The sequence below is a fragment of the Pristis pectinata genome, chromosome 4 (genome assembly GCF_009764475.1).
Source record: "Pristis pectinata isolate sPriPec2 chromosome 4, sPriPec2.1.pri, whole genome shotgun sequence".
NCBI classification, from domain to species: domain Eukaryota; kingdom Metazoa; phylum Chordata; class Chondrichthyes; order Rhinopristiformes; family Pristidae; genus Pristis; species Pristis pectinata.
The window spans coordinates 95,035,400-95,047,435 of NC_067408.1; the positions used below are offsets into that span (position 1 = coordinate 95,035,400).

Genomic DNA, 12,036 nt, shown 5'->3' on the forward strand with positions numbered 1-12,036 from the left:
GAATGGAAAAAACAAGTGCTCAACAATATCCAGCTCCATTACTGGAGTACCACTGGGCAAATGGAATATGAAAATGAAAAAAAAATCGAAAGAATGAATCCAGACAAAAGCTCAATTTGTTAGATGTGGTAATCCAGGTGAAGGTTGTAAGAAGCAATGGCAACAATTTGATGCGGATGATCTTGCAAAGTGTTCTGCTACTTGGGAATTTACTCGTACAATATTGTTACCATGCTATCCATCAGATTGTGGAAAGGTGGAAAATGCTGTAAGAAGAGCCAAGCTCCTCCTGAGAAAGGCAAAAGAGTGCAGAGATGCATATCTCAATTTCTTGCCATATAGAAATATGCCAATAGCAGGATTCACTTGTAGCCCAAGCTAGGGACTGATAAACTGCCAAACCAGAACAATGTTCTTAATAGCTGTAAAATTGCTGAAGCCTAAAATTATGTATAGAGTATGCAAGCAGAAGAAAAGAGAAGGAAAAGTAAGTGTGCCACCACAACATGATTGCTTAGGAGGTGTCACCATTTAAGTGGTAAGAATTCAACCACGATGCTAACAAGAAAGCTACCATCATAAAAGTTGTCACAGCTGAGTTCTGATGAGGTAAAGATTGACAAAGGTGTGTCATACCACAGAAATAGGCAACATATGTGGAAGAGCTTTGGGAGACCAAAATTACAAGATAACAGTAAGTGCACTGTGACCCCTGTTGCAGATCAAGAATAGCAGAACTCACCTTGGCCATAATAAATAGTGAGCAGTAATGACCAGATCAGGGAGAATTGAATGTCAATCAAAACATGTCATGAATTTTGTGCTGTGGTTGATATGAAAGAAAACTTGTGTTGAGATTTTATGTTGACAACACAGCAGTTTATGTGAATAAATTTCATGGACACAAATGTCATGAAGTCATACAGCACGGAAACAAGCCCTTCATCCCTCAGAGTCCATGCTGACTATCAACCACCCATTTACATTAATCCCATGTTTTGTTCTCCACATGTTCTACCACTCACTCTCATACCAGGGGCGACTTACAGTGGCCAATTAACCTAATGATCCACACGTCTTTGGGATATGAGAGGAATCCAGAGCATCCAGGGTTCCACAAGCTGCACCACTGTAATTTTATCTGGATTTATGTGAACACCAGGGTTATGGATTCTCTGTTGTATTGACCATTGAAGCACCAAGCATTTCTAGCTCAGAGGATGTTACCATATTGGAGGACGAGCACATTGAGGCTTGTGAATAACTCAGAAATAATATTATACTATTACTCATTAAGAATCCACTGAATATGACAAGCAGTATTTTACTTAAATAAAAGATACTGAACAGAGAGTACAATTGGCAGCTGATACTCCAACAATCATTTAGTGCTAATTACCAATGACAAAGTTCTACCCCCTAATATGTTCTTTGACAAATTAAGATTTAAATAAGAATTACATTGCATACACAGAATGTTTCATCACATCTTCAGGACACTGAAAGTGCTTTGTATCCAATTAATAGTGAACTGTAGTCACATTGCTTCATTGGCTAATGTAGACACCAATTTTTGCAAGATGAGGCCCCATAAGCAGTAAAATAAATTGAATGACAAACTGAATTCTTTTCCTATGATTAAGGCAAGCGATTTGGCCACAACTCTAGAGCTAGATGCTTCTTCAGAACTGCTCCCTCTCCACCACTGTAACTTCAGTAGAATTCTGCAGACATTTCTTTTGCACAAGCAGGATTTCTGGGACATTTCCATCAAAGTTACAGTAGTAGAGTGGGAGCATCAACAAGGACAATTCTAATGTCAGGGCAACTGGTTGTTTCTTCTATCAAATTTTTCAGGTCTGTGGGCATTTGAGTATCGTGTTTGAAATGATTCCAACTCTAGCAACAGAGTGATCCCTCATTATTGCATTACTATTTTCAACCATTATTATACACTCAAATCCCTAAGCCAGGAGAGGCTGGTGGTCAGGCTTACGTTAAAAACCTAATGATTCTCAATAAGTGTGCTACTTTGGCAAAATAAATAATCGATTCCTTAGTGCAGTGGGAACCCATCCAACAGAACAAAGATAACTGGTTTATTTGTATCCAAGGTAGCTCAGATGTTTACTTTCTGTAGGTAGTGCCTATTTGATTCACAATTAATTTGAACCCGAGAATGGCATAATAGATTTTCATTACTGATTCATAGAACATAGACATTTTTATGTATCTATTCATACCATTTTCCAATACACTCTTGACTTCCTTTCATTTTTGACAGTAATCAATCATTCATTATGACTTATTCCTGTGACCAATTGTTTGGTGGTGTGCATTTAAACATAGTCTCTAGTGGTAATGTAAAATAAGGGAAAACAAATCAGCAGTCCACTTTACACCTGTCAAGCTTTCATTGGATGGAAAAATGGACAGAGTTTAAAAGAGACTACCAATCTGCCATCATCCCTTCTCAGCTACTGTTGAAGACTACTTTCATCCGTTGGATCACTTAATTGTTGGCACGCCTTTATTTTCAGGAACTGTACATGGCATCTAACTGCTTACATTCATCTTACTATATTTCCAATTTCCCTCATTATTCTTCAGCAAATTATATTCCTTGTAAGTTTGTTGTAGATATATTAGAATATCAAACAATCCCCTTTACATTAGCAAAGTTACTTCAATTTCAATGAAGCCATTACAACCTGTCCTTTATGGGCACGAATATTTCAAATACCTTTGGTAATTAACCTTTTCCAAACTATTTCAGTTTTAACAGAGGTGACAGAAAGCAAATTTGTTCAATAAAAATATAATAATTGAATAAAGTGGGACTGATGTCAAGGCAACCGCTTGTTTCTTCCATTGAATTTTTTAAGGCCTGTGAACTCCAGCGTAGCAGAACAAGGGGTGATATTACGGAGGTGTATAAAATCATGAGGGGCATAGATAGGGTGAATCCACACAGTCTTTTTCCCAGGGTTGGGGAATCAAGAACTCGAGGACATAGGTTAGGGGTGAGAGGGGAGAGATTTAAGAGGAACTAAGGGGCAACTTTTTCACCCAGAAGGTGGTTCCTAAATGGTATGAGCTGCCAGAGGAAGTGGTTGAGGCAGGTATATTAACAACATTTAGAAGGCACTTGGACAGGTACGTGGATAGGAAAGGTTTAGAGGAATATGGGCCAAACATGGGCAAATGGGACTAGCCTAGATAGAAGTCTTGGTCTGCATGGACCAGTTGGGTTGAAGGGCCTGTTACTCTGCTGTATGACTCACGTTCATTCTCATTAAAGTTTCGTGAATAAAGCTTTTATGTATGTTATGTAATATGCTATTAATTTTATTTGTGATTGATTTTAATTTAGCTCTACCACCAAAAATATGCAACACAAGTTCTCCAAGGCATTATCACTACTTCATCTGTAATGGAGTCAAAGATTGTGAGAATGGCACAGATGAACTTAATTGCACAGATTGTAAGTATTTAAATAACCTGAGTTTAGAAAAATACATTATAGAATTTTAAATAACTATGAATTGATGTCAATGATTATTTTTAGCTGTGCCCTGTACAAACATTACCTATAAATGCAAGAATAATCTGTGTATTCTGAAGAAGAATGCTAAATGTGATGGAACCATAGACTGCTTGGATGGAAGTGATGAAATGAGTTGTGGTGAGTACTAGTTCTATCAAATGGGGACCTCACTATTGAAAATTAACATTTGCCTAACTCCAAAGAAATTGAAAATCCCCTTTCCATTTCAAACTGGGGTTCTTAAATCTATTTTAATTTTGATGAATTATTTTCTTGGTTAGAAACTGATAAGCAGTTGGGGATTATTAATACAGTAGAAGACATTGGAAATATATAGCAGATCAGGCACCATTCTCTCTCTCCAGATGCTGCCTGATCTGCTAAGTATTTCAAGTATTTTCTGTTTTATTTTAGATTTCCAGCATTGGTGGTACCTTGATTTAGGAAAACATTTCGCAACCATAGATTGTTTTTTTTCCCCATCATTTAGAAATTCTGCATATTCTGGTATAAAATATCAGCTTCCTATTGATTGTCAGGTTAAATATTATTTGAATTTACTCCTGAATGAATAGGCAGAAGAGACATGATGGTGCAAATATGATTATATGCACATCAAATTATGTAGATCATTGGCAACAGTTTTCACTTCCATCAGTTATTATTGTTTGTTTTCACTTCCACTTTGCAGATTGTGGCAACAAAATACGGCACGGAAGTCGAATCGTAGGAGGATCCAGTGCTCAAGACGGAGCGTGGCCTTGGCAAGTCAGCCTTCACTTTTCTGGATCACCTTATTGTGGAGCATCAGTGATAACAAAGGAGTGGCTTATATCTGCAGCACACTGCTTTCAAGGGGAAAAGTATGCTATGAAATTATCAGCCTAAATTTCAAGTATTTTTAGTCCAAAAATGCAATAGATCTGGTACAGATGATTGGAATTAAGGAGAAAAATTAGATACATCATTACATAAGCAGATTCTAAATTCTATCCTGAATTTTAGGAAAATTAGTTGCCTGCTTATAGTGGCATTCAAGAGGCTTTTTGACAGGCACATGAACATGCAGGGAATGGAGGGATATGAATCACGTGCAGGCAGAAGGGTTTAGTTTAATTTGGCATCATGCTTGGCACAGACATTGTGGGCCGAAGGGCCTGTTCCTGGGCTGTACTGTTCTATGTTCTATGTACCAGCCTCCAGACTTCATAAATATGCAAATGAAGAGTCAAAGTTGTTGTCACAGAAATCCTGCCATTTACACCAGAAGTATACCAGCTTTCTCTTGTAAGTAAGAGGACCAAGTTATGTACATGAAATGTCAAACCAGGAAATGCTTTCCACACATTTTGAATTATCCACAAATAGCTTTACCCAGGTGTAGAACAAAGGTAGGATTCAGGTAAGGAAATCTTTTGTTACTTTTGCTTTTGATACAGAGCCTAACCATGGGGTCCACTGAGAATATTCCATGTAAAAATAAGCAATAGAAGAAAAGACTTTGGGAAACATCCTATTGCCTGTCCCTGATGGTCAATGGTTAAAACATTTATTACAAGACATGAACTGATCTTTCAGGAGAATGCACACTCATACTTGTGGTATCAGCATTTTTTCTACATTTTACCATATCATGTTGATTTATATTGAATTTGGGCATGATTCTAGCCATCTTTCTTAGACTCCTTGCAGTTGCCTCCATCTAAGTGCAAAAGCTCATGCAGCAATCTTTAGTATGGGATTCCATATACATGTTTCCACATAAAAGAACCTGAGTCTGATTAATGTAGAGCTTTCTCTCTCCACAGCCAAATCTCATATTTACTGTTGACTTCTCTGAACATTGAAGGCAATGGAGAATTGGAATTGGTTTATTAATGTCACATGCACTGAGATACAGTGAAAAGCTTTTGTTTGCATCCCATCCAGACAAATCAGTTCATACATAAGTACATCAAAGAAGTAAAAAGGAAAATAGAATGCAGAATATAGAGTTACAGTTACAGAGAAAGTGCAGTTCAGCTAGTCAAATAAAGTGCAAGGGCCATGATGTAGTACACCGAACTATCAAGAGTTCATCTTTATTGTATAAGAGGTCCATTCAAAAGCCTTGTAACAGCAGGATAAAAGCTATCATCGAACCAGATGGTATGTGTTCTCAAGCTTTTGTATCTTCTGCCTGATGGGAGAGGGGAGAAGATAGAATGACCTGGATGGGACGGTCCTTCATTATGTTGGCTGCTTTCCTGAAGCAACAGTAAGTGTAGACAGAGTCAATGGAGGGAAGGCTGGTTTTCGTGATAGACTGGGCTGTGTTCACAACCCTCTGCAATTTCTTGCAGTCTTGGGCAGAGCAGTTGCCATAACAAGCTATGATGCATCTGGATAGGATCCTTTCTATGGTGCATCTGTAAAAATTGGTGGGAGCCATCGGGGACATGCCAAATTTCCTTAGCCTTCTGAGGCACTGATGTGCTTTCTTGGCCATAGCATCCACATGGCTGGACCAGGACAAATTGTTGGTAGATATTTACACCTAGTAACTTGAAGCTCTCAACCGTCTCCCCCTCAGCACCCTTGAATACAGATAGGGGCATGTACTCCGCCCAATTCTTGAAGTCAATCACCAGCTCCTTTGTTTTGCTGACATTGAGGGAAAGGTTGTTGTCTTGACACCATGCCACTAAGCTCTCTACCTCCTTCCTGTACTGTGTCTCATCATTGTTTGAGATCTGGCCCACTATGGTGGTGACATCTGCAAACTTGTACATGGACTTAGAGCAGAATTTGGCCACATAGTCGTGTGTGTATAAGGAGTATAGTAAAGGGCTGAGGACACAGCCTTGCGGGTGCCTGGTGTTGAGAATAAACGTGGAGGAGGTATTGTTGCTTATCCTTACTGATTGTGGTCTGTTGGTCAGGAAGTCAAGGATCCAGTTGCAGAGGGAGGGGTAGAGTCCTAGATCTAGGGCTTTGGAGATGAGTTTGTTTAGAATTATGGTATTAGAGGCAGAGCTATAGTCAGTTAATAGGAGTATGGCATAGGTGCCTATCCAGATGTTCCAGAGATGAGTGTAGAGCCAGGGAACTGGCGCCCACTGTGGACCTGTTTTGGTAGTACGTCGAGATTGTCTGGGACGCTGGAGTTGATGCGTGCCATGACCAGATTCTTGAAGCACCTCATGATGATGGATGTCAGAGCCAATGGGTGGTAGTCATAAAGGCATGTTACCTTATTTTTCTTTGACACCAGGATGATTGTGGTCTTCTCAAAAGCAGGTGGGAACCTCAGATTGGAATAGGGTGAAGATGTCTGCAAATACTCCCGCCAGCTGATCTGCACAGGATCTGAGGACACAGCCGGGGACTGCATCTGGGCCAGTTGCTTTCCACAGGTTCACTCTCAGGAAAGCTGACCTGACATCTGCAATGGTAGCTGTGGGTACAGGTACACCAGAGGCTGTCAGGGCAGGTGGCATCATTTCACTGACCTTCTGTTTGAAACGTGCATGGAATGCATTGAGTTGATCGGGGAGGAATGCGTTGTTGCCAGTGATATTACCCAATTTCATTTTGTAGACCATTATAGCATGCAAGCCTTGCCACAATCGATGGCTGGTCTGGGGCTCTAGCTTGGTCTGGTATTGTTTCTTGGCATCTCTGATGGCTTTGCAAAGATTGTACCTAGATTTCCTATAAAAGGTCAGGGTCACCCGATTTGAACACCTCATACCAAGACTTCAATAGGGAGTGGATCTCTTGCTTCATGCATGGTTGTCGGTTGGGCAAAATGCAGACTGACTTCTTTGGCATGCAGTCCTCTGTACACTTACTGATGAAGTCTGTGATGGCAGTGGCATACTCATTTAGGTTGGCTGCTGAGTCTTTGAATATGGTATGATAGTGGTCCACTGACTCGAAGCAGTCGCATAGAAGCTCATCTATTTCCTCAGACCAGCACTGCACAACTTTCTGTACCAGATCCTCATATTTCGGTTTCTGCTTGTAAGCTGAAAGAAGGAACACAGCCTGGTGGTTTGATTTTCCAAAATGTGAATGAGGGATGGAGCGGTAGGTGAGTCTTCATAGGGAACTTATCCTAGCTACTTTGGTGATATTACTAAGCTAACTGCACTGTAAATAAACTAAAGGGTGTGGCCCTTACTATCACAGCCAACTTCCCTGCAAAGAAAAATTCTTGGTGAGTCTCTAGCCCATTTAATGACACCAGACAGACAATTCTTCATTTTGTACACATCTGTTTAAGACTAAGCTACAAATTCTCTAAGTGCTTCTGTGTTCTTAATAATTGGCAGGATCAATTTATGAGAATCAGTGCTATTAATAATTCTCCATGGCATATACTTAATTAATCAATCTCTAATTCATTTTAAGATGTGCTGAGTGTGAAATTGCTCTTTGGTGAAAGGTGTCAATTCTCTATTAGTCATTTCACATTTTTGCTGAAATGAATACTTCATTCCAGCCAAAATGAAGATTTTTACAGCTACATTTTTTGAGATCTCTGAGATGAATGTATAGCTGGCAACTTACACTGTACCACCACTACCCTATTGGTCCTTAGATAACGTTATTAATTTGTCTCTATTATGGAAATGAACATTCAGCATTATACCAGTAAATGCATTATCAAAAGAAATTTAACCTTTTAAGATGAAAAGTAGGGTAAAAGTTGAAATTATGTAGCGTTTTAATCCTATGGGCAAAAGTGACACAAGCAGCATTGCACTTGTGTAATAATGCCTACAGCCCAATAGTATTTTGGCTGAGATGCTTTTGGACATACTGTATTTAGAACATGAAAGATGCTTCACGAATACAAGTTCTTTCTTCCTTTACTCATACTCACTGGTGCAGAAGTTAAATGATGCCATGCATTTTGAACAGCTCTACTAAAATTGTGAAGTAATTCATATGTAATTATGAACATGTATTCATAGTCTCTGGAATATTTATGCAAGTAAGGATTGGCTTATAGTATAATGTAATGAACAGTTGTCTTATTACTTCACATACTGCAAAGAAATGAAATTGTATTGCTGAAAAAATGTTAATCTTTGCTTTTTGTCAGGATGTCCGATCCCAGACCATGGATAGCTCATTTAGGAATGCATACTCAAGGAAATGCAAGGTTTACAAGTGAGCTCAAAAGAATCCTCGTCCATGAATACTACAATGGCCGGAACTTTGACTATGATATTTCACTGCTAAAACTGAAAACACCTTGGCCAGACAGACCAGCATCAGCAATCCAACCAATTTGTGTTCCTTCACCGGCTCAAGTGGTACCAAATGGAGAGAGATGCTGGGTAACTGGCTGGGGACAAAAGCAAGAAATGGGTAAGAATATTTACATGATACTTTTAGCAAAGGATTTAAACAAAAGATTATGGAAATACATTATGCACTAGTTTTAAGAGTTAAAAGATTCATTCTGAAGTTAGATGGCTTGTACACTTTTTAAGAGATGGCAATCAGTTGTCCTTGAATTATATTTATTCTGGAAAATGAAGATGTGAGAAAATATTATGAGCTGAGAAGCGATTGCAATATTAAAAGATAAAACTATATATTCATTTCTAAGCATTCCAGTCTATTGCTTTAATGGACCATATAAGAGGTTTAAAAGAAAACTAGATAATGTTTCACAAATAATGGATGGAAAATTATCATTAATATTTCGTGTTCAGCAGAAATATGCTAATATTGCAAGTCCTATTGAAAATATAAAATTGTTAACTTGGACAGGCATTGAATGTAATTCCAAGTCTGTTGCAAAATAATGTCACATTTTAAAATGTTACATCTAGGTGCACTTGCTACACTGACAGTACACGAATGGGATTTATAATAATGGAACCAACCTCTGTCTCATTCTAATCATACTGTCTCTCCGTGGTGGTGCTGTAGAGTGTTTCAGTTTCACATCTCCCAGTTCACCAGCCTGAACTGCAGACATAATTATATACTATAATCAATTTTATTTGATAGTTTCCTATTCCAACTTTGAAAAAAATTCCTGACACAAATCCTGAAGGGAGACAATGATCCACCTCAGAGTCAAAAAGTACACAATCCTCTGGCAAAGTATGATTGGCAAGGGGAGTAGGAAAATCTAACTCCAACGGAGACCTCCTCCTGACTAAATGTTTGAAACGTGGTCTTGTCAAAATGAATACCCTGTTTTCCCAGGGAGGCAAGCAAAAGACCTCACTGGCACCCATCAAATTACATCATTGCTGGAGTGAGAGACCACAAGGATGTCCACATCATCCTTGCCAGGTACTGATGACTGTTGAACTGCTTAATCCACTCTGTTATCTCCATCGCCCATTGCCTTTGGCCTCCTCAGGAAAAGAGTTTGAAGATCAAGAGCTCAAACTGATACAAGTCTCACAGTCTACCAGGTAGCAGTGATTCCTGCCCTCTAATAAGCTTCTGAAATACAGACCACCTACAGCGGGCACCCCAAATCAATGGAGAGAAAGCATATTGCTATCTCTGCTAAATCCTCCAAATCTACTAGTAAACTAAGCAAACAACATCAGTATCCTCTGCCAGGGCCACGACCTTTGCAATGAATCCCTAATTACATCAATTGATTCCAATGGGGACACCGCGTTGTTTGTATACTTGACTTGCTATTTCAAGCTCCATTATAGCAAGAGATTACCAGATGCAGAAGGAAAAGATTCATGGATATTCTCAAACTCTCCTTGAAAAATTGTAACATCCTCACCAATTCATTGTACTCCCTGGCTCACATCTGTATAAAATGGAGGGAGAAGAATCATTCGGAATTTCATTGAGAACTTCAAGTTTATTTGTTGAGGACACACAGACCCCGGCCTAAATAGAAAACAGAACATACCACCTTCCAAACCATCTGCCCAAATCCCCTATCTAAGGCAGTTTTCAGGTTCCACTCTGACCTCATTTTTTTTTGAGTCACATCATAACTTAGAGAGCTAGCAAAGAATAAAATCACAAAATGCTGGAAACACTCAGCAGATCAGCCAGCATATCTGAAAATAGAAACAGTTCACATTCCAGGCTAAAAACACTTAGTCAGAACTGGAAAGAGAGAAAAAAAATTAGTTTTAAGCTGCAGGGAAGGTGAGGGAAGGGATGGGAGGACAAAGGGAATATCTGTGATAGGTTGAGGCTGAGGTTGCTGTGGAGATGACTTGTAATTGTGGGAGGTTTAGAGGATGAAGAAGAAGTGTGATATGTATATTAAATATATTAGCAGGTCAAGCTATGCTAATGGCGAGTGGAAAAATTGTAATGGATAGGTGACTTACAGCAAATATGGCCAGTTCTGATATAGGCAATAAAAGTGCGTTATGAGAAGTTGGAGAATTCAATATACAATCTGGAAAGCTACAATGTGCCCAGGCAGAAAATGAGATGCTGTTCTTCAAGCTTGTGTTGGGACTTGTTCTAACAGTGCTGGAAGCCACAGATAGATCAGAGACGGAGTGTAATGGAGGCAAGCAACAGGAACTTCTGGGTCAATTTCTTTGTCAATTTCTCTTTCCACAGATGTTGCCTGACATGCTGAGTGTTTCCAGCAATTTCAGTTTTTGTATCTGATTTCCAGCCTCAGCAATGTTTGATTTTCAAGCTGGCGTGGAAGCAAGTTATCCTTGATCCAAAAGGACCATCTAAGAAGAGAAAACTTTGTGTTGTAATCAACACAATTAGTAATCAACATAATTAATAAGAAAAATAATGAAAAGGATACCAGTAGAAGTTCCCTGCAGTTCTTCTCAGGGTGCATTGGATGTTTTAAGTCCACCTGATAAGACAAATCAGGCATTGGCTTCCCTCTCTCACAGCTGAGCTGAAGTGCCAGCCCAATTGTTGAGTCAGATCATGCTGTTCACTCACCAGCAGTTCCATATAGAACCAATGGTTAGGTGCAGGGCAGCTCATTATAGATTTCTGTGCCTGTGCATTGCAACACAGAAGTCAGGAGTGTGTTGGAGTTCAGTTGCCAGTGCATCCAACCTCGCACTCCACCGCTGGAGTCAGCACCAAATCCAAGGCTGAAGATAAGACCTACTGAGCTTAAGAGCTGGTTGTACTTCTTAACTGGCCCCTCAGCTTTATTCTAGCCATGAATGGCATTGACCTGTTCTCTTGAACAGGGTTATCAGTAAAAAGTTAAGTTCAGGTAAGTTGTTGTTATTTTCCTTTATTTTACCCTATTCTAATGCCTTTATTTGATCTCCATCATCTAACTGTGTCCATTTATTATTTTTCATTAATTTTATTAATTCTTTTAATGTCTTTCAACCAAACAGTGAGTTGTCAAAAAAAAACCATGAAGTTGACTGGGCTACAGTCCTAGGGATCTGTTGCCATTCGTCCAACGGTTGTTCATGGACCATTCCACTTGTCAGGGCAGCTGTGGTGATGCCTGAAGGATATTTGTACTCATGGGACCATCAAATCTAATGTGA

At 39.3% G+C, this 12,036-nt stretch overlaps 1 protein-coding gene across 1 annotated transcript in view; it reads left to right on the top strand.

Moving 5' to 3' along the window:
* Window positions 1-12,036, top strand: part of LOC127569668 (uncharacterized) — a 114,175-nt gene that overhangs the window by 46,112 nt on the left and 56,027 nt on the right. Inside the window, exons 13-16 of the mRNA XM_052014469.1 lie at window positions 3,374-3,484; window positions 3,569-3,685; window positions 4,239-4,410; window positions 8,640-8,908. Coding sequence (XP_051870429.1) covers window positions 3,374-3,484; window positions 3,569-3,685; window positions 4,239-4,410; window positions 8,640-8,908 — 669 coding nt within the window. The remainder of the gene's footprint in view (window positions 1-3,373; window positions 3,485-3,568; window positions 3,686-4,238; window positions 4,411-8,639; window positions 8,909-12,036) is intronic.